The sequence below is a fragment of the Hesperophylax consimilis genome, chromosome 14, assembly GCF_061612785.1.
Source record: "Hesperophylax consimilis isolate HC1 chromosome 14, BYU_Hcon_1.0, whole genome shotgun sequence".
NCBI lineage: Eukaryota > Metazoa > Arthropoda > Insecta > Trichoptera > Limnephilidae > Hesperophylax > Hesperophylax consimilis.
In genome coordinates this window covers 22,256,662-22,275,847 of record NC_142849.1, presented here as the reverse complement: position 1 = coordinate 22,275,847, position 19,186 = coordinate 22,256,662, and the positions used below count along the sequence as shown (strand labels likewise).

The window sequence follows — 19,186 nt, the reverse complement described above, 5'->3', positions numbered from 1 at the left end:
TTTGGCCGTGAAAGAATGCTTGATGATTTGACAAAAGAATAATAGTTGCACCTAGGTGCAGATTGAAGACGTGGTCAATTGTGTAGTTACGTGGAAGATTATTGGAGCAGGATTTGAAGATGGTACAAAAGACAATAAGGAAGTTGAGTCCATTTTTTTTATTTTTTTTTTTCAATGTTCGCATTCAAACTTAAATACTGGTATTTTTTTTTTTTTTTTAAAGTTTGTTTTCATAGTTAAATTAATTCTCAAAGTTTAAATTTTATTAAGCCCGCCAAAACGAGCGGAATCCGAGCGGTAACAGGCGGGGTGTAGTGTGACGTCATTAGAACTGTGAAAACCACGTCGCTCAAGCATTTTGTATGGAAAAAATTTTAATTCTTCAACAAGGAATTCCAGTAATTTTTTTACCAATGTTAACCGTCTATTACAATTGATGTTATTAAAAAAAAAAAAAAATTGATTAAGATTTCATAGTAAAATTAATATTTTAAGTTAGAATATTTGCTTTTCACGCCCGATACGGTGCTTGTACGGTATTGCCGTCGCTACTTGTTGACGTTCCCCGCGCGAATTCAGGACCACCGCGCAGAAAAGTAGAGACCAAAAGTAAAATAACGGTTTACAGCCCAGTTCACTGTGAGACTTTTCTGAGCGGCCGGCGGCCTGAAGTGTATCACATGCTATGTGACATGTATAATAATAAAAACTTCTAAGTTATGCAATAAACAACATATTATTATAAAGCACTATACGAATATGTATCTTTAGAAATCCATTTCATATAATAATAATAACAAATACGTACATATATTTGACAAACCCAAATAAACCTTTGGCCTATACACCTCTCTCATCTAAACCGACCATCTCTCATGTAATAGAAAGAGATGCACCATAGGTGAGCCGTTGTACGTACAAGTCACGACACATGTGACGACAGAATTCTTTCGACCAATCGTGGAGCGTATACAGTCTATTGCTATTGAATGCTTTTTCAAGAACGTTTAACTAATTCTAAGAATAATATTATAGAAATATATTTATATATTTAGAATCGATATTTTTTGATCTACATGAACATCTTTTTTATAAGTCAAAATATTTTTCACTCAACTTCCTTATTCACTATGAAGGATTCTGAGACGGTGAAGAAAATCTGAGGCAAAATTCCACTATGGGCTGATTAAGCATCTGAATTATGGATATTTACTAGATATTCCCCGGGTTAGTTCAATATTTTTGGTAAAAATTAGTTGGATTCCCTTTAATACTTAATTTTTAATCCCGCTTCTATGGGTATAAGTTACTAACAATACAGCATCAGATTTTTTTTCCAAATGCCATCAAACCTCTCGCAAGGAGTGTGTTCCAAGATTTGCTGTCCATCTTCTCTGCGGAGAAACGGTAACGGTAACGATTAGTTAGTTAGTTCGTCACTTAATATTTAAATATATTATTTCACTTATTTACCAAGATAACAGAGCGAATTATATTGTCAGCCAACTTAATTAAACACTTTTGGTACATTTTTTATCATTAAAAAGGAAAGACAAACTTTCCCGGGTTACGAATAACCTGACAATATTTGAAAATCTCCTCTTACCACCACAATAAACGAAAAATGTTGCTTACGTTGTGATGGAGAATTTAGCCAGTCGAGGAATTGAACACACTACGCCTGGGCCAAAACTCGGCCACTGACCGTTACCGTTAGTAATATGCCTTTGTTTATTTTGCAAGAAGTCATATATTTTCTGAAAACTATAAAACTAAAATCACTTTATGACTTTACGCATTCTATGTCAACAACTGCCAAATATGTAATTTAAGCTCGAAATAAACCGATAATTAAAAAAATCCCTGACGTAAATAAAAATCACTGATATCTAAACTCAAAGAAACAGGTATTGCAAAATATTACTAAATTAATATATTTGTTGTGTTTTTTACTGAACCTACTTAGGAAATTTAAATATATGAATGCTATATTATTATATTTTATGCTACCTGCTTTGGCAATTTATATATATGATTGTTTAATTATTACATTTTATTGTACCTGCTTAGGGAAGTTAAATATATGATTGTTAAATTATTATATTTTATTGTACCTGCTAAGGCAATTTAAATATATGACTGTTAAAATATTATATTTTATTGTACCTGCTTAGGCAATTTAAATATATGATTGTTGAATTATTATATTATAAGACTTAAAATCATTGAATGAAACTATTATTAGTAAAAAAAAACTTATATTATCCTTAAAATTGTTACCACAAAACACTTATTATTAAAAAATTGACAATTTGTTGGTGGCATTTCACGCTACGGCAACGTATGGCTGTCCAGAGCACGTTTTATTCTCCTTGGTCTAAAATGCTGCAATAACCAAATAACCACTGATGGATTCTAAAAAAAATATGTCGATTTAACCATTAAGAATAAGATGAAAAAAAATAAGGACGTTAAGACGACTGCACGGCACGTGCACCCGTTGGACGTTTACAGTTGGACGAAAAAGAGTATCGGGAGATAAGTAATGCGAAACAAAGATAAAAAAGGTACAGGGGCGATCCAGAAGACAAATCGAGAGTATGAAATTCGAATCTTTCATTCGATGGGTTGGTTGGGGAATGGTCCAAAGAAACGGGTTTGTACCCAGGAGTCGCGTCTTCAATACTCTATTTAGCTCAGTCCTAACAGATTGTTCAGGCAACGTTTTCCGTTCATTTTGATTATACTAGGACGAATCGAAATATTTTTTTATTTTTTAAAAAAAATCAAAAAAATTGTGGTCGATCATTTCAGTTATCTGAAAAATTAGATAGTCTATAATAGGCAATTATTTTTAAACCATTGAAAAACCATTAAATCGCGTGTTTTTTATTTGTAGAATATTTGAAGCTGAAAATATTCATAAAATATTTCCCTCAGAATCAATCGAATCCTAATTATTTTTCTTTTATTCATGTTGATAAATAATTAGAAAGACGACCAGAATTAGAATTCGAACTTTAAGGTAAAATTACAACTACCGTTACCGTTACCAAAAAAAAACGCACCATTTGACAGGACACCGGCATAAAGTTGGCTCATAATAAAAGTTTTACAGTAATTTAATATTTTTGTACTTAAAAAACCTAACCTTACATATACTAACCAAACCCAACCTAACCTAACCTCTACTAAACAAATCTAACCTAACCGAACCTTTGCTAACTTAACCTAACCTTACATAACCTATCCTAACCTACCCTCCCTATCCTTACCTAACCTAACCTAACCTAACTTAACTTAACCTAACCTATCCAAACCTAACGTAAAATTCCCGGAAAGGTTCCGATCCCTAAATATCCCGAATAATTGCCTTTATTTTATAAAGTTTATGTAATTTACCTCGTAAAAGGGTTTTTTTATTATACATATAAGAAAATTATATTGATGAATAAAAAAACTTTTTTTTTGTTATAATACCTGCATTATTTACATCATCTCGGTTTTTTATTTACATGATTGGAGAGTGTATCAGATTAGAGAATTGTTATATTATTAATTATATTTAAATTTTGCGAACTTACACTACGAAGGATACCTATGTATCATATATTTCCACTTGGACAGAGTTCACACATTTTTCAAAATGGTTAGGTTGGCAGAGCCTACAAACAAACGAGAATTACTTAAAATTAATTTAAACTTCTAATTGGTGTTCTGTCAAAATGGTGCGTCAGTTGGCAAATTTTCGCGTAAATTATTACGTCCATATATAATATTAAATATTAATATTTTTCATGATCGTAAATGCGAAAAGTTGTTATTTATTGTCAATATGTTGAATCAAACGTTTTTTAACTGCGTATTTAAAAAAATGAAAGAAATAGTTCTGGGAAAAAGATTTTAAATGTTTAGATTACCAACTTTAAAAATCATTAGTGATTCAGATCTGCCAATTTTAACAGACTAAGATTTGATAAAATAATTATTAATTAATTACATTATTTTGTTACCTACTTTATCGCTTATCTGATTTATAGTTATCAGTTACAATTTTAGAAATTAAAGGTTCATTGAAATTTACCCATTACGCAGGAATACAATTTAAAATCACGCATACACAAATGCACCAAAAACCAAAATTAATATGTAATGTGTGGAAAGTTGTGTAATACCTGCCTGACAACTGTAATTGGGTGACATAAATTCAAGTAAAGTATTCCCAAAATAAATGGTAAATTAATATACAAAACCAAAATAATTATGCTTGCTGGTTTTAGCCAAATATTTTGAAATTTGACTTAGAAACACCACATGGCAACGAAGGTGGGGAATTCCATGTAATTGTAATAAAATTATTGCATACTATACCTGTTAACCCTCATCATTTCCCCAATTGTTGTATATATATAAACCATAGTATAAGGAATAATACCAGTCTGATAATAAGGCTATAATAAGCTGAAACCGGAAACGGTCAAAAATAAAATAATTGTAAAAGTTTAAAATTGTTTCAATATATCATTATAACGAAATTTCACGACGAATTGCTAATATCAAAAATAGAAATATTATTCTTTAGGCAAAGTTAAAACAAAATATTCCTTTTCCAAGGCGTTCTCGCTATAATTAATGACTCCATGATGATTCTGACATGAGATGCATTAATCACAGCTTCGAGTCAGCCGCTGGGTGTACAGCCCAGTGGCGTACTCAACGTAAAGTTTCGCGGTTTGGGCAAATAAACTTTACGTAGAATAGGGTGGTGTCTGAATCCCTTTAACTTTATTTAGCCGAGAAAATTTGTAAAATATTTGCAGAATTGCATTGTTGTCTAAGACATTACAAAAAATTAGGAAAAAGGCATGGCACAATTTATGTTATATATTTCATTCAATACACTTATTTATAGACTGTTTACATACATATTTGCACTAATATTAATGCAAATTTACATTAATTACTCATGTTAAATTTTTTTTCATGAAAATTGAGGAGAAACACACAAAAATAAAAAACGAGTATTGCAAAGCATTTTTTTGTAATCGTTTGTTTTATAGTGTGCTTGCATAAATATATGTAGAATACTAAACACACTTTAGTATCAGTTTTTTTGTCAGACTAGCGTGATAAATCATGGGATAGTCTTATTGCATACTAGATTTCATCTAAACGTGTTCCAATATTATCACGCGAGTAGTGGTGCGCAGGGACCGAATTTGGTAGTTTCCGGTCGTTCGGCGTTAGAGCATTGGAGGTCAAATTGAACTTATTGAAGCTAAAAACACGTGGAACTAATTGATTCGTTTAGTGTCTTATCTAAATGGGATTGGCTGAATTCTCTACAAAACAGTTATGAAAATGGAAATAAAAATATATGTTGTTACTAAAAATATTATTTCATAGTAAGTGTTGGTATTTTATTGACTTCTTCGAAAAAAACACTTTTAATTTTGAAATGAATCTTTATTTCGAAGATAAAGTTCCTGAGTTAATTCAACAAAAGCTACGGATAGAGGCATAGATGAAATTAGTATTCTTAATATTCAATCGAGTGGTGGATACTCTCAGTATCGTCCTGGTAAAAAATTAACATCTATAATTGAAACGTTTCTTGAAATGTCTGTAACCGTATTTGATGATGTGAATAGTCAGGTACATCCTAATCTTCCTCCAACCCAGTCCATTCTCTTCACGATTCCCTCCAGCTCCTCAACATACTACAAGTACGGACGCCATAGTTCCACTAACTTCGGAGAGTAGTTGACAGTTGGATCTCAAGCGGAGCAAAACGCCGCTTACGGATGCTCCGTACCTTCGTTATTTGGGCTCAACCCGCGCTTTGGTTCATACGTGTATGCGCAGCATAACAATATTGAAACTGATCACCTTCAATGCACATTGAATGTTCATCGGCCGAAACACAAAATGCAAATATAAACACCACGATTTTCGTATTATCATAATACTAAAGGAAAACTAGAATTTACATTTCATTTCATTTAAATGTCACAAAATCTGTTACGCCACTGGTATAACCCCTTTATCTTACGAGATAGTGAACAATGGTAACATGTTTTATCTTACCGAACTCCATTTGTCAAAATCAGAACTTTTAAAGTTCAAACTTCTTGCTTTTTAAATGGCGTCTGTCTGCTGCTAGACACAAATGGAAGAGTATCTCTGCTATTTCGGGACATTGAATTATAAAATGAGTTTCTATTACTGCCAAGGATTAGTTATTTACAAAAAATATATGTTTACGCTTACGTAAAACACATAATTAAAAAATAATACTGGTAGTTACTACCCAACTTCTTCTATTTTAAATCACGTTTTTTATGGACAAATATATATTTTTTAGTGGCTTCATTATAATTTCCAAAAAGGATAGACAAGTCCAAAACCAACGGTTTCTTCGTCAGGATAAACGAAAAATAAAAATTAAAAAAATTAAGAATAGACAAATAGGTATAATGATGATTAATGAGATTAAATTATAAAATGATATAATTTAGTTTTTAAAAATTTATATTTATAATTAAATTTTGTGAAATTTAAATTTATAATTAAATTATAATTTTTTTCTTCATTATGATAACTTCACCTCCAGTTGTATTTTTTGTCTATATGTACTAATTTGTCTATGCTTTGAAAACTATATGGTATATTCTGATTTTTTTTTCATTATACATTTATCGTGAAAAATAAACCATTAGTTTTAAAAGATGTCGATCATTTTTGATTAAGTTGTCGTAAATACAAAGGTTTTATAAATTTAAGATACAAAGTTACAATATATTTAAAAAATATATATTTCAACAAGTCTTGGCTAAACTATAAAAAGTAAAATTGTTTTCAATTTCAAACTGGCAGATAGATACTCTAAATCCGCATGGAGACATTATCAATACAACATTCAATGCAACAAAGGTTACAACAAATTACCTTGTGTGTATGTTGCTGTGCGCACAGAACGGGCATGAACACTGGTAATTTTTGCAACCTTTGTTGCATTGCATGTTGTGTTGCTAAGGTCGGCATAACGTTGGTAAAAATGGCTACCGTGGGTAGTGACCAGATATGAATAACCAGGCACTTCGCGAACCTTGTTCTTCTCCTTCTCTTTACCCTCCCTTCTAATTTCAGTCGTTGGTGATACCATAGTCCACATAACTGTCCACTTTTAGTCCACTTTTTCCAGTTGGCTCCGCACAACTGGAAAAAGTGGGGACTCTCGTTGGTTAATAAACAAAGGATATTTAACAGCTCCCTACCTCTTGATGAATAATAGAGTTAAAATATGAACATTATAGATGAAATTTAAAAAAAAATTATAGATATATGATCAAATAAAAACGTTCTCTAGTATACTGTTGACATAAGTTAAAATATAAAAAATATTTTCCATGTAAAATTTTCTTCCCCCAATGAATAAAAGAACGCAGGTATATTTATAAATAATAATAACGTCAAATAAATCTCTTGAAACATAGGTACTCCGCCACCGGCCTTATCCGCAGAGGCTCTATGGCGGAAGTAACAACAGCAGGCGGCTCATCTTCAAAGGCTTTTGCGCCGGAACATCCGGTATAGATAAACCGCTTCCGCTCCGGCCACAGCGAGCCTAAAAGTGATATGATTTATTACGCTAATACAATGGAAACCACTTGTTTCTTCAAATTTCCGCCTTTGATCAAGCGAATAAGATGATTAATCTAGTGATAAGTAGAAGAACAAACAATAATTAGATACTAACTAGGTTATAATTATATTTTGATTCCATGTTTCATATTATGATAATGCTAGTTTTGTTGCTAAAATCACTGAGTGAAAATGTTTTGGTATAAACTCCATATTAATGAATATTTAATTAATATAACCAAGGGAAATATGTATGGTGTTAATTTGAAGTAAACTATGTTTTGCAGATGTAAAGTTTGTTAAGATATTATTGTCATCTTGTCACCAAACAATATAATGTTAGATTTATTTTGAAGCCCGTTTTGTATTGTAATTACAAAACTATACTGCCATAAACTAAGGCATGATAATAACATAATCAGAATTTCGAGACATCAACTCAACTCAAGTTGAATTTTTTGGAGCAATTTTAATCATAATTGATTAAAATTTATTCCAGTTGATGTTTGTACTAATGAAAGAGTAAAAAGGGGCAAAACACCAGCAAAAATAGGATAATTTATAGACAGTGAAGCTTTGAAATAAGTTTTTGATGCCAATATTAGCAATTTCCTAAACGAAAATTTGAAACAAAAAATTAGAAAAAGATACGGTTATATTATGTTCGGGTTGAATCTTACGATTGCGCATAAAGATAGCAGCCAATAAAAGGGTGCGGTGAGAAAATAAAGACAATGTTGGTAGTTCTTATTCGAAGCACGATTCAGTTAAATATGACCGAAGGAGAAAGGGTCCCCATTAGCTCAGTTGGTAAAGCGTGCCCCGGTAAGGCAAGGGTCCTGGTTTCATGTCCTGGATATGACCATATCTTTTTCTGATTTTTCTGTTTCAAATTTTTGTTTAGGAATCACTAATATTGTCATATAATTAAATATTACATTTTGGGGTTTTACTCATGAATTTATTCCAAAAGTAAAAATATATTTTTTAAATAAGTGTTTGAAATTAAATATTTGGGAGTACTATTGGACTTCAAATGATTTCTTCTCACACACACAAAAACAATAATTTCACTGTTGGGAAGAATGAGGATATTTTTTAACAGTCCCCAGTAAAATGTATACAACGCAATCGTTGTACCACAAATGACAACAATACAAAATAGATTTATGAAAATTATACTGAAGAAAAATAGATATACATATAAAAATTAGAGAAATGTTGTACTAAGTATTGTGAAATAACTGCGCCATGATGAAATAATAACAGAACTTGAATAGACGTTTCACAGATCTAGAATTTGAAATTTGAAATTTGAAGAATTGTTTAGAATTCTGTGAATAACCAGTACTTTGTGATTTTTTGATACTTATTATCTTATTTATTGATTCAAAACAATTATACCTTTTTAATTAATCACTGTCATTTCTACCACCTGTCACTAGATCATTTCTCATTACTATTACAGCCATTTAAGAGTAGGTACTGGCCATACAAACGAAAACCATTCACTATTGCTGTCTTACAAAACGATAAAAATAACAAAAGGGCCGGTTTTTTTAAAGTAAAAACATTCTTAAATATTATACAAGAAAAATCGAGTTGAAATGTTATTGTGGTCTTCCCATCCAATTAAACCTAAGGCGTCTTATTTTCTCTAGAGCTTTCACGTTATTTTTCGGGCTTTGTTGAGGGCCTGTTTAAACAACCAGCTTACAATGTTGCCAGGGTGTCGATCAAAATGATAGATTTTTCGGTTTCCAACATGTCTCTCCGGTGAACCCATTCAAAGTGAAATCAATAGATTGGAAAAAGTGAGAGAAAATAAATCAGAAATGGTCTGGTAAAGGGTTGACAACTACTTTATTGGATGGAGATGTTGCTTAGAAAATTAATAAGACGATCCTTTCGCGAGGGATCTTGGGGAGAAAATTGTCCCCGAGGGGTTTTATTCTCAACCGTTTTATTTCTCTACAACCCTCATTCATCATTTCCTCTGAGATAATATCAATTAATACAAGATATTAATGGCTCGGAGTGAAGCTGTATTTATTTGGTAGATAAATCAAGGAAAAAATATTATATTTTATCAATAATACTCTTACTATCATGGAAAATCGTGAATACGTTACATAAGTTCTGGTATTTATTTCATAACATTTTTTCTGTAATATATTTCCTTAAATGTATTATGATATTAATTTCATCGTGATAAACGCAAAAAATGTATTTTTTCTTTTGGTTTGGTTTAGTTACGTAATTTTTATAATCCTAGAAATATGATAATAAAGTGACTCATTCCAAAAGATACAAATAACTAATTTACATAACAACACAACAATTATTTAAACGTATTTTAATTAATAAACTACAAAAGTCCCAGTGCTTTTAATCAGTAAAAATGATAAAATCCCCGATGGGTGTGTTCGGAGGATAAAGGGAGTGAGAAGGAGATGGGTTATGTGATTGAGAAGTTTCTACCATGCTGTTCAGATCAGCACCAAACTATTCTATAGTTATTTTAAGCAACGCAACCTTTCGATTCTGAATGATGGCCTTTCACTCGAGCGTTAAGTAATAATAGTTATCATTTCCTATAGACGAACTGTATAGAGCTGTTTTTTTTAAATCACCGCAAAGCGCTGTGGTGCAGCTATTGCTCTAAAACGTGCTGCAAACGTGAAGATTTATTTGGGTATCTACGCCTGATTTTGAACGCGCGACCTATAAATTCTGAGCGTACGATCTTAAACGCTCGACTTCCTTTATGTTCATCATCACCCTACTGGAGTCCAGCTTGTTTTCAATATACACATATGCCTGCAACATATATATCATTTTCTAATGTATTTTTGACAAGTTCAAACCATATTTGAAGCCTTCACGTATGAACTATAAAATGTTAATATTACCTACCTAATAACGTGAAAAATATACATATATCTATACATTTCTTTTACGGACTGGTTTTCTGAGAACACCAATTGCATATTGAAGTCGTTTTAACATATACACCGAATAACATTTACCTAGAACTAGATTAAACATCATTGTGGGTCTAATTACGCAGTATGACAACGTTGGTATAATTGGCTTTAAGACCTCTACGTTTTATCCTTCTCCACATAAAATACATTTTCAATGAACAATCCACTACTATTTCAAAGATAATGAAAGTATTTTTGCTCTATCTTATTGTCTGCAAAATTATCTAACAGATTTGTTGTTGTTTTACTTGAAGAAATATTTTCTTTAAACATTAATAAAGCCGTTCCTTCTTCAGTGTAGAGTGACACCTACATACATATATATTTATAAATTTATAAAAATTAAAAATTTTTGTGATTTTCTCAACTACCATAAATATTTACTCATGACCGGATAATGATAGTAGTAAATGATGAAAGTAAGAAATGAAATGAATGTAAGACATAATAAATGTGGGAAAATAATATTTTGTGGAAACAAATGATAAAACTTAAGGAAAATTATGTACTTTGGAATAAAATACATATCAATATACAAACAGCACTATAAATTTTTAAAAAAACACACAAAATAATTATCTGAATGAAAAAAAATTAATTTTAAATAAAATAGAAATTAATATCAAATTATTAAAAAAATTAAGTTTAAAATACATTCAAAATTATACCAATTATTTTGTCGACAATAAAAAAATGTAGGTTAATTATTAGTGTGATTTACACCTAATTTTCTTTTTAAGTCGTTATAATAATATATTTTAAGCTGTATAATAAATATTATCGTCGTTCGGCATGCAGTGTATATGCCCATCTTCTCTCTATATAAATACAAGGCAATTTTTTTTCGTGATAGCGCTACAGACTGAAAAACTACTTAACCGATTTCGCAGATTTTTTTCAGAGTTTGTTCTAACTCATTTCAGGAGTGATAAGAGCGTGGTTTAAGGGGATACTGGAGACGCCCGAGGAAGACATTAGCAATAGCGAACATTGCCAAGCCCGCGTTTTCTATGGAAATGAATATTTGAACACAAATTCATCATTCTGTGTGACAAAAATAATCCAAGAAAAAGATTACAATCTAATGGAATTAAAATATCGCTCCTGGAAAAATTGTAGCATACGCGGTATTCCACGAAAATAACACTATCCCAATAATCGGCAGTTATAAAATCACGTTATCCCAATAATCGGCTTTTATAAAATCACGTCATTCAATAATAGGTAATTATAAAATCAATAATAATACGTAAGGTTCCAGTTGTTTTGTAGACAAAAGGGTTCTTATTATGATGTTATCATGGCTTTTGTGGTCGAGGACTAAGATTTTTGATTAACAATCAAACTGGTTCAAATTCTGGCGTGCTCTAGTAAATTTTATTTAATTAATTTTTGTTTTTTCACATTATTTATTTATGAAATTATAAAATCATAGTTTCTTTGGGGCACGTTTCAGAGTGGAAAATACTCTCAATATCGCACTGGTGTAATACAACCCATCGGAATTGAAACGTTGCTTGAAATGTTAAACACCCAATTGGAAATGCTATAGTCTCCTCACTGGCTCCAGAAGTTTGAGAACTGTTGTGACCGTTGTACGGTATTATGATTAAAAAATAATAGAAGAAAAAATACTAGCAGGTTCGTAATAAATGTTTGAAATTTCTTCAAATTACGTATGCATATTTTTCTTACAACTAGTAGATAAATGCATATCCCACTAGATAGGTAACAGAGGCTGACTACATTATGTTTCGATTTCGGTCCATCTATCGTTTTCCATAATGCCCTTCTCAAATTTTATTACAGTTAAAATCGTTGAAATATGACATTGGACATCGTATATTTAACAGATTTTTCGACTGAAACATCCCGAATTACGGTCCCTTTATCAGATTTTAATGGACTTTTTGACCCGAGTTCCAAAACTCCCGTGCCTTTTTAAAAAGGGTTCGATCCGTTAAATCTTGGATTAATTCGCGTAGGTACCTACTTACTTTAGTGATGCGCATAATCGAGATGTTGGAGGATCTGCGTTTCGAAATACTTGGTAAAAGTGATACGAATATATTTTTTTTTATCTACCACATAAGAGTTCTCTACTGCTCTCAACTATCCAACAGGGCCAGTGAGGCTGAAGGGAGAGAGGAAGGGCAGAAGATAGAGTAGAGGAAGGTTGACTAGCTATTTAGATGTGGTTACCAAACACGGTTAAAGCCGTTTCAAGTTTCCTTTCAATTCTGAATGGTGGTTTTTCGACAAGGAGATACTGAAAGTATTTGCATAAATATCAGTTTCTATCGGAGAACATAGTGACAGTGGAAAGCAACTGTCAGTAAACATCGGGACAGTGTAGAAAGCTACTGTCAGAAAATATCGTGACAGTGTGGAAAGCTAATTTCAGAAAATATCGTTACAGTCGGGAAAGCTACTGTCAGAAAATATCGTGGCAATTTGAAAAGCTACTGTCAGAAAACATCGGGACAGTAAGGAAAGCCACTATCAGAGAATATCGTGACAGTGTGGACAACTATATTGAGAAAACTTCATGACAGTTGATCGCGACTTCAAAATCAGTTTCAGCACATGTAAGAAATTTTACTTCATTTTTATTTATGCGATTGACTGGTTCTAATTTGTAGTACCTTAACGTTTACTCCTGGTACTTCATATTTAAAGACTAAAAACAGATTTTTTCACGGATTTTTAAAAAATTCATCTTATTTTTAATGCACATTCGAGTTTTGTGAAAGTTCTATTTAACTTCTGTTATTATTCAATTATGGGCCAGTTGTTTCTCAAAACTGAAACAAAACAGAACTTGAAGATTGACTTTGAAATTGAATCAATTGTTCAAATTCTGTGAAACATTAGTGGATTATCTTTGATTACTATTCATGATGGGTAGAATTAGGATATTAGAGAGTAGGTAAACTTTTTACACTGTTTATTTTCGCAAAAAGATACAATAAGATAGCCGACATACCCATACATCTTCGGCATAATCATGCTATCCCTTTCATACAATAATATCTCTTACGTTAATTAAAATAAAATTGATTTTCCATATATTATGAAGAATTTTTTAAATATATTTATCTCAATTTCATTTTTGTATCCCTGAACGAATGAATGCAAATCTTGGAAGCAAAAATAAACCCAGTTCCCAAAATTTTATTTAGTTGAAACTTGGCAGATAAACTCGTGGTCGATGACAATGTATTTTATCTCCTTTTGGTGGCAATCACGTTCACACGCGGACTACAAAATATGTATATTTTATTTTTATTTTTATGTGACACCTCACTGTGCCCTGCCTGTGCAGTGTACAGGGATATGTTAATGTGGGCCTTGAAGAGACTCGGATTATAGGAGGGAGGAAAAACAGATGCTGGTAGCTCGTTCCACATACGAGCTGACTTACACAAAAACGAGTCGTAAAAACGGCCCGTTCTCATGAAGCCAACGTCAACCGTGCACGGGTGTTCAGTTCATGTCCGTCGAGTTTCGCGCACGTGCACCGGTGCATCAGGAATCAATGTTGCTAGCTCCTTGGAGCAGGCTCCATTGAAATACCTATAGAACAGACACAGCATGCCTACATTGCGTCTATGCATTAGAGAAGGCAATCGGTCTGTTAACAACGAATTGTCAATCAGACGGATCGCTCTCCTTTGCAGAGACTCAAGAAGGTTTATTAAGTATTTTGGGGCACCAGCCCAAAGGTGGCTCCCAAATTCAATATTTGGGATAATACGATTTTTTCTGAAATCAGTTGACATTACGTAAGTTAATATACGAAATCAATGTCGGTCCAACCCGATTGGCATTTGGCTCGTTTGGTAGTGTTGTCCACTCCAGTTCCTGGTTAAGAACAATAAATCCTGAGTCGAACTAAAATTAATTTATTTTTTAATTTTTAAAAAACTTTTTTAAGATATATATTAGATAAATTATTTAACGTGCATACTTTGTGGTAAAATCTCTCGAAATGTGAGCTCTGGTGTCTTGAATTTTGCAAATAATTTTCTGTCCGGAATCAAAGAGCTATTGGTGCAATAAAACAAGATGCCCAATGGCTTTAAATTGATATGTTATCTAATATTATCTAATAAATCTTATAAATCTCGTATGAAGCTGAGTAAAAAAGTGAAGTAGAATCAATAACAAAAATGGGTTTTTTATTGTATCATTTTCTAAATTTTAGTATGGGAATAATTCCAAAATGTTATTATTACAAAAGTGTCTAGTTTCTTCCTAGCAGTCGAAAGGATGAAGCATCTTTGAACCTAGTTCAAAATCTGGAGACCTTTGAGGAAAAGTTTGTCAACTTTAAGTCTTGGTTATCTCCAAGTTAACTTTTCGACCGTGGCATGAATGAAAAGGAAAATTTTGAATAAGTTTCTGCTTTTCTGCGAGGTTTCCAGTGAATAATGATAATATGATTTGAATGATTGTTTTCATCTTTAAGGAAGGATGTTTGGAGTTTTATATTGCCAGTTTTTTTGTGCAAAGATTGTTTTAGATGTTTCAAAATAAGTATATCTTCAAACTAAATGATCCAACATATGTTTTTTTTGTTTGTTTATTGATTAATACATTTTTTTACAGATGCCAGTTGTTTTCTTGCTTCTCCTCCACCTCTCATTGAACGGACCAGAGGAAAGCCAAGCGGTGAACCCTGGTAAGATTTTATTGAATTAATACTTTATTTTATTACTGCACGACAGATAAGTCATCAATTTAATAGTAATAATGTTACTCATATTCTTTCGATGAAAATAAAAAAAAATAAACATCAAAATAAATTTACGGAAAATATTTCATATTTGAACATTCTTAATTTTGGAAAGACAGGATACACAAAATATTAATTATTAATAAGTGATTAAAATTTTAGAATGTTTATTCAATAGAACCATTTCCTTTGTCACGCTGTGATGTGCTAGAATATCTGATCTGCCGTGAAGTATCTTAAACAAGTCGAGGTTACAACCTTAAAGCTTTGTCCAGATACTCTCCACAACGTACGAGCACGGAAAAAACTTAATGGTATGAAATGAATTTTTATTAAAAATCTGGTCAAATTATTCATTTTCCTGTTTAAAATGACACTGCAGGCATATAACGAATAAATTGACGGAGTTCTTAACAAAATATCAGTCAAAGGCGAATGCTTTATGAGGACGGCGGAACACGTGTTCATACATTTATCAATATTGATATTGACCTACTTATATTGTCGCATTCCGTCATGATGTAAAATAGAAAAAGAAAACGTGTTCTCGATATTTTCTGAATGACTTTATCAGGAAGTTGGCATGGTGTCAATTTTTTAAATGGACTATTTTTCTCCGTATGAGCCTTTCCAAAGTAGTAAGTAAGTTAATAAATACGTGAACATTGATGGAAAGGCCCGAACACGTTTTTATCGACCACAAAGCCAGTCAGTTGATGAGTTATGTCAGTTTCTGAGAATGCCACCCAGACATAGTGAGTTCAATTCCTCGGCTGGCAAGTTCTCCTTCACGATACAAGCAACATTTTACGTTTACTGTGATGGTAGTAGGAGATTTTCAAATACTTGTCAGGTATTCGTAAACCGACAATGTTTGTCTTTCTTTAAAAAAATATAAATAATTGATTTCGTATATTCTATTTTGCCCTTTTTATTGCTTTATAATGCTTTGCAAGTGTCCGCTCTGGAATTTTAAGTCAGCCCCCCAAAAGTCAAATTCGCTGTCCGTTCAATAAGCGTTTTAGTGCTTTTAATTTTGCTTACAGTTTCTAACAATTATGGCTCCTATAATTATAGGAATTAAAGGAAACTTAATTTATTCGTTTCTAGAGACTAATTGTGCATATGATTGAATTCCATCCGTTTTACCATATTTCAACGTCAATTATTGCATTGAATAAATTATCACACTAAAATTAATTTAACGAAACTATTTATGTCCTGAATCCTGAAACTAAATAATATCTTGCCAGCCATTACCGGTTAATAGTCTGACCACCTCAACCAATAATTCAACTTACAGTTCTACTAACTGCTCTGAAATATTATTCCAAATACACTATTCGTGTCTAGAATCCAGAAATCCATCGGACTGCATACCAGCCTTTTTACTTCACATCCAACGACCACTTCAATGTGTATAATTTTATTTGCAGCTTTTTACCAATTGCTCTGAAATATAACATGGATCCAAAGACACTATTCGTGTCCAGAATCTAGAGATAGTAAAAGCAGTTAACCCATGGCCCGCGGGTGGTACAAAACGACCCAGTATTTTTAATATTCCATTACGATCACGTATCAAATATTGATTTCGATACCGTTTCGAGTTATGTAGGTTTTGCCAAAGGAAAGCAAACCTTACGGCTACTACATCACTGACATTTCCAAACGACCCCATTTCATTTATCGCCCTACAAAACGCTAGATGTTAAGAACGTTTTGAGGAAAAGTTCATTCAAATGATAAAAGAAGGACGGACGCTGCAATAACAAATATCTTGGGAAAGGCTTCATAGCCATAATTGTCTTTCAAATAATATTATACAGATAGGTATTTTAGTGCGCTGTGAATACAAAACTAACGATCTTTGAGGACCTCCGTAGGTACGGTAGGATTCTGAGGTTGAGGGTACGGAACCCAACGTACGCAAATATGAATTTAAAATTCATTAATAATAAATGAATGTGTAATATGACTGTATGTATTTGAATATTATATTCTCAGAAGGTTTCGTCCTCGTAAGAGATAACCATTCAGAAACTAAAAGTTTTTTGAGGTGGATTTAGGTATATTTGCAGTCAATAATGGCTCAGGTAGGTAAACCGTCCTCTCCCCACCATTTTTCAACCACATAGCATTCCACAAATGGAATATACTTATACCATTTTTATTATTTTAGATTTTCACGTTCAAAAGCATTTGGATTTTTTTTTAGTTATCCCATTTATCGCTTACCGATTCTTTAGCCAACGTTTTGCTCAATGTTACAATGTACATCTTCAGGGAAGATGATGTGTAGATTGTTGTTAAGTGTGTGTTTAGGTATGTAGATGTGATACCGTGTTGCGTAGGTTAAATCCTCTTGCCACCGATTGCAGTATAATAATTCGTTAAATGTGGTTATCGGCGTTTGGTTTTTGTGTAGACGCCAAGTACCAGAGACCAAGCAAGCTCCAGTGGTCTCTATTAAAACACATTAGGTTTTCGCTAATTTCAATTGCCTCCGTAAGTAGGCATGCTCGATGAGTTAACCGTAACAACAACTCAAAAAAATCACGATTCTTTATTATTGTGGTAATAATAGAGAATCGAAATAAAACCTCAAAATCTTAAATATAAGAGCTTGAAAATAACTTTATACGGTTAGCAAACATACCTCTAAGGACCGTTGCCATTTATATAACAAAGATTGAAACAGGCCTTAAAAAAATTACGAATAATGGATAGTAAATATACATAACATGTCGAGGGTTTTAAAAAGATTCCGTCTTGCGAAATAATCTGTCACGAGTAAAACAATTTTTTTATTTACAAAAGAGACGAAACATCAAATAATAACAGGCAAACTCAACTGAATTGATTCTTTGTCTACAATATAATGGTGTGTAGGATTTCATAAATATTATGTTATAGTTACCAACATGTACTACTAGCGTTACTTATATTATGAAAATGGAAAAAAATAAACCTTAGATTAGTGAACTTGTGTATGGTTCGGCTACCACAAGTACGTGAAGTTTAAATATTTGTTTTTTGTAGAACCATAATGTTAAATTGGGTAGTAGTGAATCAAATGATGACCTTGAACGCTATGATTTTGTATGTTTTTCTTGCTTATCATGAGCAATGTTTTTTCGTGCATAATTTTTTGATGAATTTAATTTTCGTATGATGTCTTCTTAGAAGCAAATTCAGAAAGTGAAAATCCATAATTGATTTTAAAAATAAAATGTAAACCGTAAAATGTATAAATAAATTAGTAATATCTAAAACCTCAAATTGTAATATTTAATTATTGGCTTCGAATAACTTAGTGATTAAAACCTTAAATTGTAATATTTTGTGGGACTACTTTATTTCCTCCCACATGTAGCAACACTAACGCGAATTAATCCGCTGCTATACGCAAGCGAGCACGAGAAGAGAAATCTCCATTCCTGTTTCAACCTTCGATCCTACCGCCACTCTCTCTACTCTTTCTGCCACCGTCTCCGCGTTCTGTAAAATTGTAATATTCGTCCTCACGAATAAATTTAATTAATTGTGCAGACACTCATTTCAATCTCCCATCTCCTTAACACAATTTACGGTTCGTGCAGCCACCGTAAATTACAAATAAGTATAGCTCTCATACACACATACACACCCTGCCACAATTTAATTATTGGAGCTGTTATTTTAGCTCAGTGGTAGAGCGGTGCCCCGGCAAGGCATGAGTCTCAGGTTCGAGTCCTAGATGTGACCGTATCTTTTTTCTGATTTTCTTGTTTCAGATTTTCGTTTAAGAATCTCTAATATTGTCTCCAATAATTAA

General features: G+C 32.2%; 1 protein-coding gene across 1 annotated transcript in view; it reads left to right on the top strand.

Annotated features, from left to right (window-relative positions):
- Window positions 1–19,186, top strand: part of LOC149418059 (suppressor of lurcher protein 1-like) — a 346,086-nt gene that overhangs the window by 44,997 nt on the left and 281,903 nt on the right. The window contains exon 3 of the mRNA XM_089639636.1: window positions 15,243–15,315. Within this exon, the coding sequence (XP_089495762.1) occupies window positions 15,243–15,315 (73 nt within the window). The remainder of the gene's footprint in view (window positions 1–15,242; window positions 15,316–19,186) is intronic.